The sequence below is a fragment of the Pongo pygmaeus genome, chromosome 3 (genome assembly GCF_028885625.2).
Source record: "Pongo pygmaeus isolate AG05252 chromosome 3, NHGRI_mPonPyg2-v2.0_pri, whole genome shotgun sequence".
Taxonomy (NCBI): Eukaryota; Metazoa; Chordata; class Mammalia; order Primates; family Hominidae; genus Pongo; species Pongo pygmaeus.
The window spans coordinates 15,631,996-15,655,978 of record NC_072376.2 but is presented as its reverse complement, the minus strand read 5'-3'; the positions used below and the strand labels follow the sequence as shown (position 1 = coordinate 15,655,978).

The 23,983-nt window shown below is 38.1% G+C and overlaps 1 protein-coding gene across 11 annotated transcripts in view; it reads left to right on the top strand.

Moving 5' to 3' along the window:
* The window catches only part of LDB2 (LIM domain binding 2), a 399,681-nt gene that overhangs the window by 294,647 nt on the left and 81,051 nt on the right, over positions 1-23,983 (top strand). For all 11 annotated transcript variants that reach the window (XM_054484368.2, XM_054484367.2, XM_054484369.2 and 8 more), the window contains exons 3-4: positions 15,177-15,349; positions 22,192-22,314. In XM_054484368.2, the coding sequence (XP_054340343.1) occupies positions 15,177-15,349; positions 22,192-22,314 (296 nt within the window). The remainder of the gene's footprint in view (positions 1-15,176; positions 15,350-22,191; positions 22,315-23,983) is intronic.

Sequence of the window (23,983 nt, the reverse complement as noted above, 5' to 3'; positions counted from 1 at the left end):
TTTGATCCTGTCATTATGATGTTAGCTGGTTATTTTGCTCATTAGTTGATGCAGTTTCTTCCTGGCCTTGATGGTCTTTACAATTTGGCATGATTTTGCAGTGGCTGGTACCAGTTGTTCCTTTCCATGTTTAGTGCTTCCTTCAGGAGCTCTTTTAGGGCAGGCCTGGTGGTGACAAAATCTCTCAGCATTTGCTTGTCTGTAAAGGATTTTATTTCTCCTTCACTTATGAAGCTTAGTTTGGCTGGATATGAAATTCTGGGTTGAAAATTCTTTTCTTTAAGAATGTTGAATATTGGCCCCCACTCTCTTCTGGCTTGTAGAGTTTCTGCTGAGAGATCCACTGTTAGTCTGATGGGCTTCCCTTTGTGGGTAACCTGACCTTTCTCTCTGGCTGCTTTTAACATTTTTTCCTTCATTTCAACTTTGGTGAATCTGACAATTATGTGTCTTGGAGTTGCTCTTCTCGAGGAGTATCTTTGTGGTGTTCTCTGTATTTCCTGAATCTGAATGTTGGCCTGCCTTGCTAGATTGGGGAAGTTCTCCTGGATAATATCCTGCAGAGTGTTTTCCAACTTGGTTCCATTCTCCCCGTCACTTTCAGTACACCAATCAGATGTAGATTTGGTCTTTTCACATAGTCCCGTATTTCTTGGAGGCTTTGTTCGTTTCTTTTTATTCTTTTTTCTCTAAACTTCCATTCTCACTTCATTTCATTTCATCTTCCATCAGTGATACCCTTTCTTCCAGTTGATCGCATCAGCTCCTGAGGCTTTTGCATTCTTCATGTAGTTCTCGAGCCTTGGCTTTCAGCTCCATCAGCTCCTTTAAGCACTTCTCTGTATTGGTTATTCTAGTTATACATTCATCTAAATTTTTTTCAAAGTTTTCAACTTCTTTGCCTTTGGTTTGAATTTCCTCCTGTAGCTCAGACTAGTTTGATCGTCTGAAGCCTTCTTCTCTCAACTTGTCAAAGTCATTCTCCGTCCAGCTTTGTTCCGTTGCTGGTGAGGAACTGCATTCCTTTGGAGGAGGAGAGGCGCTCTGCTTTTTAGAGCTTCCGGTTTTTCTGCTCTGTTTTTTCCCCATCTTTGTGGTTTTATCTACTTTTGGTTTTCGATGATGGTGATGTACAGATGGGTTTTTGGTGTGGATGTCCTTTCTGTTTGTTAGTTTTCCTTCTAACAGACAGGACCCTCAGCTGCAGGTCTGTTGGAGTTTGCTAGAGGTCCACTCCAGACCCTGTTTGCCTGGGTACCAGCAGCGGTGGCTGCAGAACAGCGGATTTTCCTGAACCGTGAATGCTGCTGTCTGATCGTTCCTCTGGAAGTTTTGTCTCAGAGGAGTACCCGGCCGTGTGAGGTGTCAGCCTGCCCCTACTGGGGGGTGCCTCCCAGTTAGGCTGCTCGGGGGTCAGGGGTCAGGGACCCACTTGAGGAGGCAGTCTGCCCGTTCTCACATCTCCAGCTGCATGCTGGGAGAACTACTGCTCTCTTCAAAGCTGTCAGACAGGGACATTTAAGTCTGCAGAGGTTACTGCTGTCTTTTTGTTTGTCTGTGCCCTGCCCCCAGAGGTGGAGCCTACAGAGGCAGGCAGGCCTCCTTGAGCTGTGGTGGGCTCCACCCAGTTCAAGCTTCCAGGCTGCTTTGTTTACCCAAGCAAGCCTGGGCAATGGCAGGCGCCCCTTACCCAGCCTTGCTGCCGCCTTGCAGTTAGACCTCAGACTGCTGTGCTAGAAATCAGCAAGACTCTGTGGGCATAGGACCCTCCGAGCCAGGTGCGGGATATAATCTCCTGGTGCACAATTTTTTAAGCCCATGGGAAAAGTGCAGTATTGGGGTGCCGTCTGTCACCGCTTTCTTTGACTAGGAAAGGGAACTCCCTGACCCCTTGCACTTCCTGAGTGAGGCAATGCCTCGCCCTGCTTCGGCTTGTGCACAGTGCGCTGCACCCACTGTCCTGTGCCCACTGTCTGGCTCTCCCTAGTAAGATGAACCCAGTACCTCAGATGGAAATGCAGAAATCACCCGTCTTCTGTGTCGCTCACACTGAGAGCTGTAGACCAGAGCTGTTCCTATTCGGCCATCTTGGCTCCCGGATCGATCATTAGTTTTTAATAATGACAGAAGAGAGAGAACGAAGCCAGAGAGAGAAGCCTGAGCTGTGACCTACAGTGGAGCAGCCCTCCTCCTGACTCATGTGGTCCAGCAGATGTCTGGTGTTCCTCTCTCCCTGTGAGAAGGCCTCCCCTCCTCCTGGAGGAGACGGAGTGCAGACCGTTCAGAGATGTCATTCATCTTTAGGAATGGAGCCCCTGTCCCCCACTGAAAGTTGATGGGACAGCTTCAAGGAAGAATGATGGGATAGTGGCGGAATGTCCGGTGCGCTGGTTGTGTATGTTTAACCTATGAGAGACATTAGTGACGTGCTGTAATCATCGGCACCTAGGTCCAAGGATCAGGTTGACCAGGGCCATTTCAGAACCCATAGAATGCCCAGAGGCTGCTTTCTCTTGCCTAAATCCTAAGGTTTTGCTGAAAACCTGCACACAGAATGTCAGACCCCACAGCTGGTGCCCAGGCAATGTTTCAGATTTGGGTGGGTATAATTGGGCTGTTCCGTCCTGCTGCCTGAGAGCCTATGCAACATTAATTCTTTGTCGGAAAGGTTGTTCCTTTTCTTGTAGACAATCCGAGGGTCAGAAGCACAGCCCCCTGTGGACTCCTGTGGAATGTGAATCTGACCCTTTTTTACTGCTTCTCATTTCCAAGGACTTTTACTTCCTGTAAAATGCCCCTGGAATTCTGACCTGGCATGCAAATAGAGTCTTTTGTTGTTGTTGTTGTTGTTTTTTAAAGAAGTGTGATTTTCTGTATGGAGTCGGATGTTTGTGAATCGCGCACATACAGTATGATAAGGTAGAAACCCCATCAAAACTAAGTTGTCTTAGATAGGAGACTTTATTTTTTACTAGCAGAACTCAAAATTTACTTCAAAAATGAATCTTTTAAAGTGATTCCTCTAAACCAGAAACCATGTTCTGGACTAGAACATTGAGATATTAAAATTCCAGATGCACGGCCCTAAAACCTTATTTCCCCTTTTTTGTGGTCTTGATTCTCTTGAACCTGAAATGAAAGTGGCCTTACCTCTGTGTTAGAAACCCATGAGTATGCATAACAGGTTTGAGATTGGCAGACTTTCCAAATAGGCGTGCCAAGTCCACATTTATCCACTTGCCAAACATCTCATAAGTAGCTATTTACATCACAAATGTGCCACGATACTGAAATGATCAAGAAATGTTCTCTGCCTTCAGGGAACTACAGTCACTGAAGGAAAGACAATAAAATTGATGATTACAATGCAGTGTGATGAGTCCCAAATCTGTGCATAAACAGGGTACTATGGGAGTGATAAGTAGAGCTAACATGTGTCAGGCATTGTGCTAAGCACGTCATGTGAATGGTGTTATTAATATTTGCAACTGCCCACTGAAGCAGTTATTGTTGTATTGCCATTTTGCAGCTGAAGAAACTAGGGTTTAGAGAGCATAAATCATTTCTTCAAGGTCACAGTATGAGTAAGTAGCACAGCCAGTGTGTGAATCAGAAACTTTCAAGGCAGTGCTCAAGTTTATGAACACTTTAAGAATACAAAGGAGAGAATGAGAGACAAAAGGGCAAGGAGCATGGTTCTGGAGCTTGAGACTTGAGGATGCCTAGGAGTTTGGATAAAACAGAAGAGATGAAGCAAGGCCCCCCTGGGTGGTGGATGCTGAGTGAGCAAAGGTTTCAAAGAATGCAAGTGCATGGCAGCACTAAGGAAGTAGATGAGATTGAAATGGCATTGAGAAAAGGGTGTGGGGGAGAGCCAGTTTAGTATTTTAATTCTACAAACCTTTCTTTTGACTTCAAAATCCCCTTTCAAGGGTCATGTTTTATTAGCTTCTTAGTAACTGCTTAACACTTTAGAACGAACGTCTTGTATAATATCCAACCCTGAGGAAAGGACCAGTTTTACCCAAGTCTGCCGTCTCTCTACAGAAAGGAAATCACCTCTCTCACCACTCTTAGAATTGCTAAAGGTTGATGATTCCTGGTTTAGGTTAAACTGGAAATTACACACATATGTCTGTTTCTCTGGCAACATTTCTCTAACCCAGATGAATCGTGTTGATACTAAAACATAAAATTCAATGACTTAGGGTGTCCCCATTGGTTTGAGTTGGAGAAGTCCTGAAAAAACATATTGAAATAATTTTATAAGAATTCTTAGAGTTTGGCAACTTTGAAAAATAAAGGAGTAGATTTTCTTTTCTACTTTTCTAGTCTGGAGTAATTTTTCCATGTAGCCAAGTGAATGGATTTTGAGTAGAAAACTGCAAACCATTTGAAAAGGTCAAATGTAAATTAGTCACTTGGAGCAATAACCACATGGGCTGGATGTCTGTCATTAATTATTTACCTTTATCATTTACATGCAGATAAACTTTTGAGTACTTGAGGACTGTCACTTTGTGAGGGACATGCTTTATGATCTAAACAGCAAAAAATTAAAAACTTGACAATATTAAGTGTTGGTGAAGGTTGTGGGTGAAACAGGTACTATCAGGGCTGATAAGGAAGTAAATTGGTAACAGCATTTTGAAGGACAATTTCTGGTACCTAGTAAAATAAAATATATATTTCCTTTTCTCAGGGTCTACCCTGTTGAGAAAAGAATGTAAAACAATCTCTGATGTCCCTCAACATGGGAATATCTAGATAATTTTGATAGAGCCATACTCTAGAATACAATGCTGCATTTAAAATCAACAAATGAGTCTTCTTATGTACACTAACATATTTAAAGCTGAAAACGTATTATTGACTAATAAAATAAAAATCCTACTATATAGATACATTTAATATAACTTTGTGTAAATAAACACAAAATACAATGAAACAAAATAATTTAAAAATCTAAAGGCTAGGGAACATTGATGAAAAGGTGACCTAGGAAGTGGTGAAGGCACTGAGATTGGTGGGTATAGGGTGGTCAGGGAACCTACACTTACTGATAACTGTTTTACTTAACCCGAGCAGTTTAAACAAATAAAGTTTGATATTCCAATGTCTTAACACCATAGAAAGGTGTTTTCTGCTCCGAAGTCCAAATGAGTTCTCCCCAAATGTGGCAGCTCCCCCTCCTGGTGGTAATTTAGGAAACCAGAGGCTCCTCCATTTCCTGACTTCTCCAACCTTAGGGCAGTGAGCAGGGCAGGGAGGCCTCTGGAATCTGCCCACTGCGTCTTCAGTGTCTGGATGTCAGAGATAGGGAGACAGTGCACCAGTTACACACAGAATGATTTTACTGGCCTGTCTGGAAGTGGGATTTCCCTTCTTGACGTCTATTCTGTTGAACAAAATGAAAACAATGGAAGTGTCCGTTAGGCACTGGCCACAACTCTGTCATAAGACAGCACTGAGCTAAAAGGGAGTTTGATACTTCTGTAAGGTCTAGCTCAACACCTGGAGAAAAGAATCAAATTTATTGTGACGAGCTAGTGAGTACCTGTGAGAGTAATATGGCCTTTTTTTTTTTTTTTTGCACATGTGTTACTAATGTGACTTAAAAACTAATTATAATTAAATCAAGACATAGAAATTAACCAACATTGTTTGGTCAAAAACAACAAGTGTTCCATTTTATTCCACCCTAACTCCAAGTAAGCTATGTAGTTTTACTTCTCTGATCATGGAATTTCTCTCCTATTAAAAGGAAGGTGTGGAATATAATCATGGATAACCTAATTACTTTTATTAAATAATTGTCAGCATTTTATTTTTTTTTCCACATCTGTTAAGTGCCATTCATGATCACTAATCAAGAGCTAATCAGTATTACCATAGCTAAGATCATCCTGCTTGAATCAGAGAAACATGTTAAGTATGATCCTTTTTAATGTTTTTTTAAAAAATTATGGAACTAGCTAAAGTTGCATTTTAAGACCTTCAGGAATCCATTGGGATTAGGAAATGCTGCTGGGAATTACTGGACTAAACCTTTTGCTGGCCTTATCTTTCTAACTTAGCATCCAGCAAGTGGCTCAAATAGAGCACTGCTTTCACTGACATTTGTGAAAGGGATGAATTAATTCATAAGTTAAATTTATCCAAAAATGTGGTATATGTGTGCATAAGAGAAAGTAAGGTTTATACTAAGAGCACAAAAGGTGTTCAATAATTGAAAATATATTAATGAATAGTTTTCTAAAGGAAAATTACTTTATTACTGAAAAGGCATACAGTCAAATTAGACATTTATCAGGATTAAAAAGAAAAAAGTCATAAAACCAAGGAATAGAATAATAGTTTATTTTTCTTTCCATAGCAAGTAACAAGATCTCAAATCAACATTTAGTACTTCCCCTAGTCCTAGATACATTGCCTAAAACTGTCAAGGGGAAAAAAGAATGCTCACTACTTCCCTCATTATTTAAAATTTTTTCTGAAAGTTCTGTTATGCATATATATATATATATATATATATAAATACATATTTTCTCATGTTATTGCAAAGTTATTGCAATATATATATAAGAATATATATATTCTCATGTTATTGCAATGGTTAGAAGAGGACTATATATAGGAAAGGAGAATCTATATATAGGTAAGGAGAAAGGGAACAAAAATATCAATATTTGGGAATAATGGATTATTTTGCCTAGAAAACTTTTTAAAACCTTCCCAAAAAACTATTAATATTAATAAATATTCTGTTAAATGCCTGTGTTACAAATGGAAATACAAGTCTTAAAATTCCATTAACCATTTAGCATAACTAAAATATTCAAGGATCTTAAGACATGTTAAGTATCCAAATATAGAAAACTACAAACCTCAGAGGGTGCAACATATTTGTTGGCCAGGCACTATGGCTCATGCCTGTAATCCCAGCCCTTTGGGAAGCCAAGGCAGGAGGATCTGTTGAGGCCAGGAGTTCAAGACCAGCTGGACCCCGTCTCTATAAAGAAGTAAAAAATTTAGCCTGTCATGGTGGCACCTGTGTTCTCAGCCCACTTGGATATCCGAGGCAGGAAGATTCTTTGAGCCCAGGAGTTTGAGGTTACAGTGAGCTATGATTGCACCACTGCACTCTAGCCCAGGTGACAGAGTGAGACCCTTTCTCTGAAAGAAAGAACAAAGAAAAACTATGAAATTTTTTAAAGATAAAAATAAAGATTTAAACAACTGGACATACATTTCATATTCCTTTATAGGAAGATTGGATATTTTAAAGATGCCAACTTTTTCTGAGTACATTTAATTTAATTTGAATCAATCTCTCTCCCTATTTCTTTTTTGAATTTAACATAATTATTTTAAGGTTCATATGAAGAATAAAAAACAGAGTACAGTTATGAAAATGCTGACATAAAAGAGTAATACAGAGGGCAAAAATAAATCTGTCAGATGTAAACTACATCCTAAAGTTTTAATAACTGAAAGAATATTATATCATCATAAGGAGAGAGCAAGAGCTCTAGGGAATGGAGTAGCTCATCCAGACGAGATCCTCCAAGGTATAAATATATAACATCTGACCAAGGCAGCAGCCTAGATCTTGGGAATATACCACCTTCTCTAACTAATGCTGTTGCTTCTGCTGGGACCACTCTCTTGCTGCGCCCTCTGTGCCTGATTAACATCTCTGCATACCTTAGCTCAGGTCTTTCTCTGACACCTCACTCTCTCCACATGGACTCTGTACTATCTTTACAAGCCATTAGTAACACAGCATGGACTTATTATGGAAGTCATTAAAGGATTTCAATTTCATACTTACAGGGTGTTTGATTCATATTAAGAAGTCCAGTTAGAAGGAGGTCTCCATTGCTGTGGACTTCTCCTGTACAATGTTATTGTCAGTACTTTGGATCAAGGTCGAAAGAGTTTTGTCACCATGAAAGACACACATCTAGAAGAAATAGCCCATAATATCACTGACAGAATCAAGATCCAAAATAACCTGAATATGTGGAAGTACTGGGTTCAATTAAATGAGATGAATTCTATCAGGTTTACATGTAAGCTCCTATGACTTGAGACCTATAAATTCACACATTTATTGCATTGACTCATTCATTATTGTGTGTCAGACAATGGGGAAACAGGAGAGACGAGATGGAGCCATGACACACATCTTGCTTGCCTTTAATTGGTGAATTAATGATGCTAAGAATTGCTTGATCCAAAGCTCTGTAACGGCAGGAGTGGGGTCTGTCTTGGTCATCCTTATTTCTCTAGCACTTAGCACCTACTGCAAGGCAGGGTGACTGAAGTCTTGGTCAAGTTATTAAAAATTATTTGTTAGGTAGAAGTGGAAGAAAAAATGCCTATTTATAAGAGGATCAAAAATTTTTATGCTGTTTTGAGACCATGTTGGCAGCTGGAAAATGCATTTAGGAAAAACAGAATAAATTATATCATTGGCTAAAATCTTTCAATGTCTTGACATTGCACTAAGGATAAAATGGAAGCCATTTGCTACGGTTTAGAAAGTCCCACATAATCTCACCCTGCCTCTTTCTGTGACCTCATCTCTATCATCTTGTTCTCTTTGACCACCCTCCTGCCACAAAGCCTTCTTTCTGATACTGTAGCACACTAAACTCATTCAATCAAAATTCATTCCTGTCTTAGGGCTTTTGCCCCTGTGGTTCCTGGACCTGGACCTCTTTAATTCCAGATCTTCACATGGCTTTGTCCAACTGGGACTCACCTCCATCATCACTTCTTCACGGCAGCCTTCCAGGCTGGCCAATCTAAACTAGTTGGCCTTCCCGAGCCATCAAGTTTATTCTCTGTCTCCTCACTTGTCTATTTCTAGCACCTAGAACAATATCTGGCCTGTAGTAGTTACTTAATAAGTATATGTGAAATAAATGAATCTTTGAAATCACAAGACAGGTCATCAGAGAGAAAATATTCAAGTAAATTAGTTTGAGAAAATAAGTAAAAGGCATATTAGAATGAAAGTCATGCCAATTTATAAAAGTAAAATTAATTAATTAATTCAACTTGCATTCCCTTCACCAAGAACAACGAGATCTACCTTGAACTAGTATCATCCCCATCACAGGTCAAGCATATTTTACTTCTATTGTTTTGGCTATATATAATGGTTATTTACCATAAATAAAATCATCAGTCTTGTTTATCTCAGTCCTAGGAGCATATTCATTTGTATGTCAGCTTAATGCATTTACTGATTTCTGAATACAGATAAGTTTAAAGTTTAATGACTCTTGGTGTTTATTATGTATCTGAATAATAGAATTTCCATTTGGATTTTTGAGATATAGCAGAACTACAGTAGCTTTAGCAGAACCACATAAAACTACCCAGATTTAGCCAACGAATTTATCTATTTTCATGTTTAGATAAAATTTTTTTAAATCCTAGTATAGTAAATAATTTTAATATAATTAAGTTTGCCTAATTAAAAACATGTGCTTGGTTATATGGTTCTCTCTTTTCAGAGTTGCAAAATCATCAGCTAAATAGTGATCATATGTTAAATGGCATTAATATATTGTTAGTTACAAATTTTCCTCTTACTCCACATTTTATTAAAATCAGACTCTCAACCCCTTTTGTTTCTTGGAAGTGAATTGTCTTTGAAACATAGAAATTGCAGGCATTTAAAATTGTAATTTATGCCCTGAAATTAAAAAGTCTTACATTAGATGATGGTTTCTCAAAAGACTTGTAGAACTTCAGAGCACTTAAACATAAACTTGAGAACTGCAGTTTGGTGAGGGTATTTACCAAGAGCTTAGAGTCCCACCTAACAGACTTCCAGAGAGTTAGAAATTCTCAAAATAAGAAGTAATCACTACATTGATTTCCCTAAAAGTATCTGTGTATATCTGTTTTACCACAACCTCACCAGGTTTATGTTTTAATCCTTTTGTTATTATTTTAACTTTGTACTTCAATAACTAGTTCGAATATTTTCATATGTGGTTATTATCTACATGCAGTTTCTTTCATGTGAATTACTTATAAACATCCTTAAGTTTTTTTAATGCATTTCATAATTACTAAAAGAGATAAAATGCTCTAAAAGGCAGACCTTCTGCTTTGGGGAGGATGCACAGTAGTTTATGTCTTCTTTATGAGCTCTCAGCTTGTATTACACCATTTTGTTTCTAAACAAGGAAAAAAGTTAGTTAACATCAATGAATATCCTGTAGATATCCTAATATCTACAAGTAATACCTACAAGAAAAGATGGAAGTTGGATCCTGCCTCCACCACACCGTCACCCTATCAACTTCCATAGCAAGAATTTCTGGGGAGTAGGGATGGATGTAAACAAAACAGAACAACAATGAAAATCTCCCTAAGGAGCTTGAAAGCAGGGATCCACAGCTCAATTAGCTATGAATTAAATCTTAGCTATTTCTGGACTAATCATATTTACCTATAAAGTATAACATTCTTTATACACATTTCAACACCTGAATAATGTAATGTGTGATTTTCTTTTATCTTTCATGAATACACAGATAAATAATGTATGGTATATTTTACTCACCTAACATCACAGAAAATCTTCCTGTGTTCTCTGGCTCTCCACACTTCCCAACTTTTGGACCTTTGATCTAAATGTGTTAGAAAAATATCATCGCTTTTATAATCTACTATAATCTTAATCTCACTCCAACAATATTCAGAAGACGTAATCCTTTTCATAGGAGCACAATGTAGATTTATGTATATCAATATTTAAATTATTTTAATTCCAGGGATTAAAGTATAAATGTAAAGTGTAACTTTGACATATGATTGTAACAGTATAAAATCTAAATAGATTTGGAACTGGTGTGGCTGTCGAGTTAGGTGACCGCTGAACCTAAATCTGAAATGTTTGCTGATTTAGTCATTTATATCTGACTGTGCAATGCAGTGGCATGGTTGACTGCATTAAAAGAACATGCTCATCTCAGAGCTTCAGAAATAATAAAATCCTACATTGAATTCAGGATACAGGAGATACTGATAAAGAGTTCGAAATCATAAATCCATTTTTATGCTTTGTCAGCGATCACATTGTGTTATAGATACTTAAATACTTGCTACCTCTCCTGATAGAAATGAATTTGAAAGACAGGGACAAAAATCTAATTCAAATTCAAAAATGAATTTGAAAGAGAAGGACAAAAATTTGTGTTTGCAGCATCGATCGTCGACCATGGAGCTGTATACCTACTCCAGGTTCAGTGAATGTTTACAGAAGAAATTGGTGAATGATCAATAGAATGATTTCTTCACACATGGGATTTTGTTCTGGCTGTCTGTCCCATTCACTGCGCATTATTTATATATTGCACATTGCATGCGTATGTGCATGGTGTATGCGTGTGTTTCTTGTATTTTTGATTGCTCTCCCTTGTAGAACAGAAGCTCTTGGCAAGTGTAGTCTCTGTGGGAAGCAGAATAATGCCCCCTGCAAGATATCCGTGTTTGAATTCCTGGTATCTGTGAATGTGACCTTACATGGCAAAAGGGGCTTTGCAGATCTGATGAGTTAAGGATCTTGAGATGGGAGATTATCCTGAATTCTTTGGGTGGATTCAGGGCAATCACAAGGATCCTGAAAGTCAAGAGGGAGGCAGAAGAGGGAGTGAGAATGATGCCTCGCCAGGCCTCAACTTCCCACTGTGAGTTTTGAAGATGGAGGAAGGGGGCCACATGAAAGGTGTGTGAACATCCTCTAGATGATGAAACAAACAAGAAAACAGATTCTCCCTGAGAGCCTCCAGAAAGGAATTCAGCCCTGCTGACAACCTGACTTCAGCCCAGCAAGCCCTATGTCTGGTTGCTGGGACTATGAAATAATAAGTTTGTGGTGTTGTAGGCCACTATGTCGGTGGTAATTTGTTACAGCAACAACAGGAAACTAATACAATCTCTGACACCTTTTTAATCTCCTGCAGCTTCTAACACTGTGTGTTGCACAGAGAGTCAGATATCTCTTGTAGCTGATCGCTCTCATCACTTCCTCTTTATTCTCTCAGTGTTTACTACCCTGGCCATGCCGGAAAAGGACTGCAGTGGTAAGGATTTCTCTATTTGCAAATGACAGAAATCTGACACGAGCTAGCTTGAGCCAATTTAAAAAAAGAAAGAAAGAAAGAAAAGGAGGCGCACACCTCGCGTAAGTGTGACCTCTGAGGGATGGCATTGGCTTTATTCCCAGCTGAGACTAGGGCCCAAATCAGCCCATGAAGACTCTCTGTCAATTTGCTTTGCTTTTCTTCTGTATTCAGGCTCCTGTATTTCCATGACTTGCAAGTTTTTCCTGGCAAAACTTCCCTCTTTCTTTCAGGGAAGAATTCTTATTTGACTACCTTGTGGCTAGTGTGGTTGAAAGGGGCTACGGTTATCTATTGACACATTAAAAAAACACCTCAACACATGTTGACTTAAAATACAAACATTTCTTTTATGTACTTATGATTCTGAAATTTGTGCAAGGCATGTCAGGGACAGCTCATCACTGCTCCATGTGACACCAGCTTCAGGCAGCTCAATTGGAGCTCAAGGATTCACTTCCTGGACAGCTTCTCCCATGTAAGTTAGTGCTGTTTGTTGGCTGGAAGCTCAGCTGGGGTTGCTGGCTGGAAGACTCAGTCCTCCTTCACGTGACCTCTCCACATGGCTAGGTTGGGCTTCTCGTGGTATGGCAGTCTTAGAGTAGTAGGACTTTCTACGTAGCAACTGACTTCTTCCTGAGAACAAAGTGAAAGCTTCCAGTTCTTTTAAAGGTGTAGCCCAAAACTGATACAAGGATACTCATGCCACATTCAATTGATTAAAGCAGATCACAGGGCCAAGCTCAGATTTATGGAGAGGGGACTACATACACAAGGGTGTCAATACCATTGTCATGGTCTACTGGGGCCACCGGACTGTGGGTTTAGTCTACTACGGTGGATAATGAACCTTTGTGACTAATGGTCTAAACAGGACCATGGGAAAATGGGAGGGCAGGTTCACAAAGGAAACAGGGCTGAAAACAAACCTCCAGTATCCATGGCAACCATTTCCTAGAGTGCTAGAAATTATTCAATAAAGCAAAGCTGTGTTTCTCTTTAAGCGTATTTACTATATAATTTGTACATTTTCTGGATTTGGGGAAGTAATTAAAAACTTAGGTTTAAAGTTAAAGACTCTCAAACCTTTTTCCCATTCAACTTTTCTTATACTATGAAAACGATGGTGATATATAGCAAACAGTGCTCTAAAGGAATTAACTTGTGCAGGATTCATGATAAATAAAGTATAATGTTACTAATCCAATGGTGGTTATTTGCCATAACCTTTTTAATGTGACAATTCCTTGGCCTACCTCTGCATTTTTATGGTTTGCATTTATTCTCAATGGTATGAATCCCAAATTGTCAAATTACTTAGGCTGATTTATGATAATTAGCTTTAAGTTAGAATATTTGAAATGCATTCAATTAATTTTATCTGTTTAGTGAAGTACAATACGGATTTTAGCATTACAAAGTTTTCTTTATAATATTGGGTATGCATTTGTTAAAGGACATGGTGGACTCAAATTACTCTCATTTGAATTTTATATTTAGAAAATGAGCATGCAGTATTGGGGATTAGGCAGTATTTAGAAAATGTATGTAGAAAGATTATCTAGGATGGAATCACCAAAAATCCTGGAATATTTAGCACACACTTGTTGATTGATTTTACCTGCAGCAAATATGAGGCAATAACAACTGTGTAAATTATTTAGAGACTAGTCATCCATATGGGGATTCCTTAAAATCATTTCAGAAAACAATTTGGCAGGGTATTTTCTTTACACTTATTTTTTCCAAGTTCATGTACAAAAGAGATATGGATCCATACAAAATGGATTATCACTGATTCTTTTAAAATGAAATTAAATATTTTAAAACATTCAAGTGATGATTGGGTGATCTTTCCTAGCTAAAGCTTTCTTTGGTAGTTTATTTATCTTAAATATTATTTTTGTCTTTCAAAGGGTATTATATAGTGAATGTAAGAGATTTATTAAAAACCTTGGATTGCTTGAGAGTGCTTTAGAACTTTGCCTTAAAATTTGCACATACGCAAAATTCCTGATATTATGAGTTGGGATTTCCAGTGTAAGAGGATTTCAAATCACTGCTGAAAAAAGGGCTTGTTACAGATTTCTAAGCATCCTATATCAGAAAGGCCCAGCTACTTACACAATCGCTGAAACTAAAATGGGGCAGGACCAGACACATGGAATGAAAGAGACCAATTTAGACCAAGTGAAAGGTACCAACTTCTCTTAAAATTAGCCTTTTATTCTAGAGAGATATCTTATACAGCTCCAAAAGCAAATAGAATAATCAAAATTTACATAATTATGGATCTCTTTGTATATGGAGATGGGAATTATTTTGTAAAGATTTCCATTGTTTAAAGCAGTTGGAGACATAGTGTTGGGAAGAGCAGTTATTTGGGTGTTTATAGACATGCAGTTAGAGACCCCAAATATTTACTTACAAGTCACGTGACCTTGAAACATTCAAAATAACCTTTATTTCCCTTCCATGATAACATTTTTGGATCTCAGTCCTGCACTCTCTTGGGGTTGTTCTGAAGATCCAGTGAGAGAATACCAAAATACTTTACACACTACAAAGCATTATGTTATTAAAATTTATATTATCACCAGTAACAATAAAAATAAAACATGACTGGGTAACTGGCCCATACATACATGATGCATTAAAAAAATCCAAGTAGATTGGAAGTGTCTTATTTTCATAAACATGTTCACTCCAAAAGTATACAAGGTCCAAAGTAGTTCATGCATTTCCCCCCTATTATTTTTAAAGTACTAACCATTATTTTATTGACTTGCAGTGGACACAAAATCTAGAGAGATGACTGGACACATTTTTCCTGAATAGTTGGGGATTATATTTTATTAACTGCAACCCAGAAGGGTCATGGCTGTTTTTAAAGAGAAATTTGCCTCCTGGTATGGTTTCTTGAGATGATCAGTATCCGGTTTTAGGAGGTTTGGCAATGGTGTTGGGTGTGTGGGGCTGGTGGGATATTTTCGTTAATGGTTTGTTTCTCTGTTTCTCTCCCAGCTATCGGCAGGACCCTCATCCCCCGTTACTTTAGCACTGTGTTTGAAGGAGGGGTGACCGACCTGTATTACATTCTCAAACACTCGAAAGAGTCATACCACAACTCATCCATCACGGTGGACTGCGACCAGTGTACCATGGTCACCCAGCACGGGAAGCCCATGTTTACCAAGGTACAGGACAGGCTCTGTCACATGCCCGGCTTTTCCTACTCTGAGTGCATTAAATAATAATAATTATGGTTTTCCTATGGAACCTAGGGCTGATTGCTCATCTCCGAGACACTTTCAACACCATGAGAGAATCTTTCTTGTTTGTGACATGGCTTGACTCTTGGGGTGAACACTGTTCTAAGATGTGTGCACGAGATTCTGAGCACATGAAAATCAAAGAGGAGGGAGCCCAAAACTAAGAGGAAGAGAGGTTCTACTGCCTTTTAAATTTTAGTTACTAGATTAGAATTGTTGTTTTATACAAAAGATCTACTATAGCTGAAAGAACATATCCTATTTTTGCGTGGTCAGCCCTGTATTGGAGCTTTGTTACTGAAATAACTTTTTGGAGCTGGATTCAAATTTGAATAAGGGAAGAATCCTCTAACCATGACCCAACTGTAATCTGTAAGGAACATAAAAACTTTAAAATGTCAATGAAATTAGGGAATTCAACAAGCAGCTGAACAAGTATACTTACAAAAGAGTGAATGAGGGGAGGGCAAGTATCAGGATCAGATTATCACGATGTTTGAGGCTGAATTCAAAGCCCCATGAAGGCTGTGAAATGAAAAATAGAAGAGATGGAGATTTAACCTCATCTTCTATACATTTTAGATCTATGATCCTTGCCCTACATAGAAAACTGACATATGGAATATTCCCTCTCACCAAAGACCTTTCTGGAACACTACAGATAATCTCTTTATGTCCTTTTGCAGGTAGAAAAATTAGTAAGAACAAATATTTAATCACAGAATCTGACAAACAGAAGCTTATTTTAATGAACACTAGTTCACTGCATTTTGACTAAGACTCAACATGAAACTAATTTGTGATATTAATGATAGCTATCTCTTTTAGTTCAAAACACAAATGACAACGTTCTCTTTATACTTAGGAGAGGCTGAATCATCAGGGTTAATTGCAGAAGCCCAATGTATAAAACTGAAGATGTGTTTATTACTTATGCAATTTTGCTGCAAGAATAAAAATATAATGTTTCTTATTTATTCATTGATCTTTCTGGTATAGTTTCATCTCTCCAGTGCCCATGCTGGTGTATAAAACCAAAGGCAAAGGAAATGGTTATAAAATGCAAAAACAAATCATCAAATACCATTGATTCTATGGCATCTTAATTTTGTCCATAGACTTTTTTAAATGTAGGAAAGGGTAGGGTTTTTCTTTCTTCCTGTTCTAACAGGCAGAGAGGAGAGTTGTCATTCAGAGACAAAGAAGCTTCACACTGGACGCAGAAGTCCTGGCTGACAAGAGACTTTTGCTACATGGAAAGTAATGATCACCTGAATGATGGTTTAATCTGCCCATGTCTCACTTCATTCTGGAGATGCAGAACATTTACATAATCTTGTAGATCAGATGGACATGTAAGCCATTCATTTTGCAAGCCATTCATTTCTAGTGTTACAAAGTCTTAGCATTGCAGAGAAAGCCTTTCTCTGCTCCTTCATTATTGGGTTTTTTTTTTTTTTTTGTCCTTTTTCCTCTAGGCTTAATGTTATTTTTAGGTAATTCAAGAGAAACATACCAACTCCTTATGCTGTAAGTGGAAAAAAAATCCATGATAATTAAATTAAAAACTTTGCTGTAATTAATGAGCTGCTTCCAAAGCCAGTAGCCATTGAAAATAAAAATGCATTTTGTAGTAGTCCTTTTATATATTTACTCAATTTCTTTCTTTCTCAGGCCAAAACTGATTCATAAATGAACATAGCTGCTCTCTGAAAGTTTAGTGCTGAACATCTGGGACTTGTTTTAGATTGAAAAGAGTCCCATTCTTCAGACGAATCGATAAAGTGTTATTTTCATTCAAATGCAGAAACTAAGGTTTTCCTGTGTTGCATTCTTTCTTATCCTGAAATTTTCCTCTCAGATGGTTGAGTGATTTGTTCAGGTATCTAAGGTGGTCACCAGAAACACCTGAGCACTCCCCTGAACACAGCTCCCTTGCCCCAAGCAGCAATTGTTTGGACCACCCATCTGACACGACTCCAAGGAAGTATATTTGCCGACTCTTGAAATGAATATTTCCATACCGTGATGAAAAATATCACTTTCTGGGAAATGGAGCTCAGTTTCATGGACTTAGTCCAGATGCTAATTATGCACATTTATTTTTAGGAAATTTGAAAGGATCCATTTTTTTTTTCTTTTTTTCCTCTCTCAATTTTTTGTTTTCTGTTTTTTTGCTCCTTGGTGATTATTATAATACTCAAAAAACTTTCCAATGTTATTGTTCTTATATTAATTAAAAATAACTCATTTACATGTAATAAAATATTATGGCTGTTTTGTAGTAACTAATGACCTTTCAGACCTTTTTACAAAGAAAAAGGGTCCAGAAGCCAATGCTTATTTTTAAAGGGAAGCCTGCTACTAGTACTTAGCATATTATGTGCAGGCAGCATCGTAGTGTTCTAATTTAGGCTATCAATAAACTCTCAGTCCCCAAATAGCATTTGACCCAGTGGTTCTGAGTTGCTTTTATGAAAATTTGGTCAACTGGTGAATCAAAAATCAGTCGCAATCCTAATCAACAGAAATATTAACTATTCCTCAAGAGTATCATGAGCATTTTGCAATTTCCTGATACCAGGAACATTATTGATTATGGATAAATGTGTAATTAGAATTTTAAAACACACATTATAAAGCCTTTCTTTTATGTTTTCAGTTTTTTAATCAAATAGAAAACAAGGTTTAATAATCAGAAGAGCAGACATCAAGGTTTTCAGAATTAAAGACTGAGTAATATTTATATTTGAGGACGTGAACATTGGTGGATTCCGGGAGGAACACTCTCTAGGGTACATTCTTGGGGTTAATTTTAGATTTTACACACTGGAACAAAGTTATGGCCATTACTGGACACCCTTATCATCTCTATAAAGATTGGTTTATGTTTTCTCTGTTCTCAATTGTTTATTATGAATTTTTTTACTGCTACAGAGAAGTACCATGGACATGCACCCACCAGTTTTCCTATATGAATACTCACTTATGTCTTTGACAGTTCATCCTTCTTACCTTAGCCTGTATACTACATTATATTTCAGAATTTCTACTCTTCTCCTGACTCTAACCAAATTATAATATCAATGATCAGATCATGTGTGTGTTTTTGTGTTTGTGTATATATATGTATGTATGTATAATGCATATGAATGCGTTTACATATGCAGTACCACTAAGGAAAATACAATGAGCTTTGCACAACTGTTAATCTAAAAGCACTACTCCATGCATGCTGTTCCAAGCATACAAACTCAGAAAATTACATAAACACTCCCACTTAACAAGCACACTTGATCTCATCAAAGCTATATCAGAATCATTGTATTATACAGCTATATACACAGTCAATATTGCGTTACAATTAGCCAAAGAAAGAAAAGGGTTAAAAAGCTACTGGTTAGTTTGAGAAATGTTCTTTTTTAGTTCTCTTGTTCCTGGCCTAGTCTCAAGCTAGCACATGATCGGCTGAATGCCTGCCAGCCTCTTTCTTGTTGATCCTCCGGAGACCATCTGTACTGGGGGCATTGATTAGAGTGTGTCTGCTGGGATTACATCTTTTCTGTTGCCATGCCAACTAATCAGCTGATTTTGGTTACCACAGAAACAAAATGTCAGAGCTCACAGTACGGTAACATGAATTCAGCACAACAGAAAATGTTTTCTTAATTGGGGACCCTTTTGATTTTGGATTCCAAGTGAAAGGCAGTTTTTTAAAAAAAAAGGCCGACTTCAGATAAAAGCTTCATTAATTGTATTGATTCAGAGGAATGCACAGAATTTTTCTGAAGAGAGAAGATGTTAATTCCCTTTTATAGGCTACGCTTGTTTTTTATCATTTCTGAATACGAAATACATATATATTTTTTCTTATTTGCCTCCATTCCATTTGCTGGCTGTTGCATGTAAAACAAATCACAAAGCCTTTGGTTTCCTTTAATTTCTATGATGGGTACAGGGTGTGGAGTGGCTGTCTAGGGCCTGGAAGGTGTGGGTGTAATTACGTGGGGAAGACCAGCAGTGACCAAAATCCTCCTCTGTCCTTTCATTCAAAGAAGTCATTTATTTTTCCTTAAAGAAAACATCCAGCTTAGCCAACTCAGATTTGATTCTAAGGATTCCTGCCTTGCACATGGTATACCCCAGTTAAACCCTTGGTTTTGACTGAAAATAGGAGGAGCCCAAGGCCTGCTGCAATTTTCCATTTGTAGGCCCATGACAATTTGACTGTAAGAAAGGTCCCCAACTAGCTCACTCTGTTACCGTGAACAAAGGACACAATTTAAGTTGACCTTACAGATGCTCCAATTGAGTAATCTGTCAGAGGACTACATACATGCCTTCTCATTATGAAATTCTCTCCCAATAGAAGTAAACCAGACCCTTCACCTGCCCTGTGTTTGTGGTTCATAAATGCAAAACAAATATATTGGATAATTTTTTAAACACTGACATTTAACTAAGCTAATATTTGTTTAAATATCCAATAATCTCCCCCTTTAAAAAGGATTATAGCATCCAAAATCCCTGTCGTGTTTTTGTCAAGACATTTCACTGTTGATGGCTCCCCATAGCTACCTCCCTTTTGTGAAAGCTGTCACCACATGTGGCTTCTGTCATGCCGACACCCCAGGGGGAATTGTGTGGCTTAATCTCCATGCAACTCTTTTTAATGTCTTGGTAAATTAATTCCAAAGTTGATGATGCTCAAGGGGAGAGGTTTGGGGGCACTGAAGTCTTCTCCCTTTTCTATGCACTCAACTCTCATGGCTGAGACACCAGAAACAAGGCACTGAAGACTACACAGCCAAGGGGTTTCGAGGCAATGTGCCCACATGCCTGAAATTACCCACAGATCCTGCTAATTGGATCTGAGGCAAAGGTCTTCACCCAGATTATCAATAATTATCCCACAGTGTCTCTGAGATCTTTGATAAGACAAAGATGGCACACATTAACAGCATCTTTCTTGAGTAGTGTCCCATCAACACTTGTTAGTAATTCTCCTGTACTGGCATTTGACTTGCTTAAAGAACATGTTACCTTCAATTAGAGGGCATGGAATGCACCCATCCCAGTGCTGTGGACCAAGTTGCAACTCAATAAGTGGTGGTGTTTTGTGTTACATTTCCAAAGAGGAAAGTGATTATTAATATTTCGTAAAAGGCTGATATAAATTGTTCACTAACTTCATGGACTATAGTTTTACAAATACTTACATTCTTTCTTCAGTTAATTAATTTTTACTTATTTGTTTTTAAGTGTGTTTTTTCAAGTGTCTGGAGTGTTGTATGTTTGTTTTTAGCCTAGGAAATCTTTCTCCAAAAAGCTTGATTGGAAGCCCAATGCAGTAAAAAACAGACAAAAATCAAAGCTGCTTGGTGAAATCCAGAAAGTCAATGAGGATCTCAAAGCCGAGATGGAGGCCCAGCTCCTCCCAGCAGAGCCCCTGAGATGCCGCCGCTAGTGAAGCCCTAGGTCTCAGGTGGCACATGATGACCATTACTGGTCTAGCGCTTTGTGTTTTCTTGGGTAGCATTCTTTTTATCTGTAGCGCTATCATTTACTGCTATCCTACTACATGCCAGGCACAATTCCAGGTAGCCTACATACATAAATTTATTTAATGAATTTTCCTAACATTCTTACCCAAGGATATTTCTATTTCCATTTTACAGTGAGAAAAACTGGAATTTGGGGAATTTATTAGATTTTCCTCAAATTTCCAGAATGAGTAATGAGTAAAAGGTAGAACAGGGATTCAAATCCAGTACCCTCTGATGCCAAAGTATCCGCCCACTATTTTGTACTGCTTTCCTAAGGCAGAAATTGTCTGATTAATGAGTTGTAACTATTTAAATTGAACCAATACACTACCACCACTTCCTAGCTCATGGTTGAAATAGGCTCAGTGGTTTGTGATTGCATAGCACTTTCCTTCATTTCAAAGTTGTTAATAGTGAAAGGAATGGTAAATAAAATAGGAACTACATGCTAAAAATGCTATGAATATCAAAAAAAGATTAAAATGCTACTCTGTCACTGATTACTCTATCAAGGAAGAGACCCTTCAAAATTCTATTATGTTTCATTAATAATATATATTTTTCTTAGAAAGATAAAGTGTCCCATCCCCCTAAGACTGGCCTTTTATGCAAGCAGAATTTATCATTGCTGATGTGCTGAGATTCAAGGAATATACTCTCGACCATGCTTCTATTTTCTACATGTCAGTAACTGATAATAACTGCCTTGGGTTAAACATTGTCCTCCGGAATTTCGTTTTGGAAATAAAAACTTCCTCCAGTCAGATCAAGTTGTAGTAACTCACACTTAACCATGAATGAGTTTATTGGGTACTTTGTCCCAGAGTAGGATAACCAAGATTAGAATAAGAGCTCAAGCCTCTATGGTTGAAGGATGATGAAAGTGGAGGAAAACTTTTTGACCCAATGTCACTACAAGATGGGTTTTATCTCCATATTTACAGATGAAGAAACTGAGGGTCATAGAGTTTCAGGAGTAACTAGTAGAATTACTAGCACATCATGGCCAATAAGCAGCTGCACAGTCTCTTGAACCCACTGATTTTAGAGCTGACATTTGTACCGTGTGCAGTGGACACACCACTTGTGTCACGTCTTTACCAAGAGCTAGCACTGCCCAAGGACAGAAAGGGAGACCACGCTGAGTGGCTGATATGTGAGTTACAAAATGTGGTTTTCACAAAGTGCGTAATGAATGAATGTGTGGTTTGTCACTTCTAGGTATGTACAGAAGGCAGACTGATCTTGGAGTTCACCTTTGATGATCTCATGAGAATAAAAACATGGCACTTTACCATTAGACAATACCGAGAGTTAGTCCCGAGAAGCATCCTAGCCATGCATGTAAGTAATTTAATTTGTTTTGCTTTCTTTTCTTTTTTTTCCTCCTTCATTTCATTCAAGGGGAAAAACCTAGTCCTCTCTCTGTGAAAGAATTCCAGTAGTTGTCACGCTTTAGGTAATTAACTCTAAATATTGAGTTTTGTTCTCAACCGTTTTAATCCACAGGCCCTTTTCTCCCCTTTTTGTTTCCAAGATTGGTACATTGTGAGACTAGTTTTTATATTTTATTATTTTGAACTCCAAATTGAGGTTACTTCAATAAACAGTTTGTACTTTTCTTAAATTCCATCCAGTCATTACCAAGTACTGCTTTGCTTGGGGCTAATAAACCTGTTATGTATAACTGGGGAATGAAATAAAACAAGAAGTTAGAAAAACAGTTTCCAGTTTTGATTAGAACCATCTGACAAGATATGGGACTCCTATATCTTCAGATTTGTGTCAGAAGTTGGTCTTCCCTGATCACAGTGCTAAATCTGAAGTGGAATATTTGGGCTTCTCTTGGTTTTGTTTGACCATAAATCACATCAAATTTATTGAGCACAAATTAGGTGCAAGGGTGGGTTCTATGCCGAGCTAGAGATGTATTTTAAATGTAAGTAGGAGCTAGTCAGGTGCAATCTCTTAAGAAGTCGTCAAAGGCATCAACTTAAATTTAAGTCTCTCCTCTATAATACATGATGCTTCCATGAAAATCTTTGGAGCAAAATCAAACTTCATAAGCCTAATTTTAAAGACCCTGAACAATCAAAAGAAAATAGCATAACAGTAACTACCATTTACTGATTTTTTACTCTGCCAGGCCTTGAGCTAAACATTTTGTATATCTCATGATATTGAATCCTCACAGTCAGGCAGAGAGTTTAGTTAGTATTGTTCCTATTTTAAAAGCGAGGAAACTGAGGTTCAGAGAATCAATAAGTTGCCCCATGTTTTTAGCCCAAAAGTAGCAAAATCAAGAGTTTGCCCAAGGTGGTTCTGACTTTGTCTCCCAGCTGTCCCATTCCCGGCTATTTCTCCACGCATTAGTTGTCAGCCACCTCTTTCTGACTAGTTAACACAAGCTCTGCCCTTCCCATTAGCCTTATGCTTTTTGTTGTGGCACCCCACTCTCTTGCTCCATGATTTCTGGCTGTTTATGCTCCAAGCCCTTGGTTTTTAAAGCTTAGTTTACATTCTCCACTCTCTTTGAGGAAGTCTGGAATATTCGCATCTATTATTCTCAAAATAGACTAAAAGGCAGCAAAGGATAACAGTTGGGAACCTGGGCTCTGGATTGAGACCACATAGGGTTGGACCCTTGCTCTTGTGTGACTTTGGGCAAATGATGTGACATCTCTGTGCCTCTAGTCCCTCTTCTATAAGATGGGTACAGTAATAAAGCATGTTTCAGATCATCAAATTAAGAGTTAATGACTGTAAAGCACTTAGAACAATGCCTGGCACATAGTGTGTCCTCTACCGGTTTGGGCGATTGGCTCTTATCATCGTCATCGGTAGCCACAGCAGCAGGAACAACATTTTTGCATTCTTTTATTATTATCTTTCGTGTCTTCTGCCTGAAATGTAAGTTCCTTGAGGTTGACCCTGGATACTTGATAGAACAAACTCTTCCTAGCACATGAGAGTGGTTTAATAAATATAGGCTCAATGTCAGGGAAGACCTCTT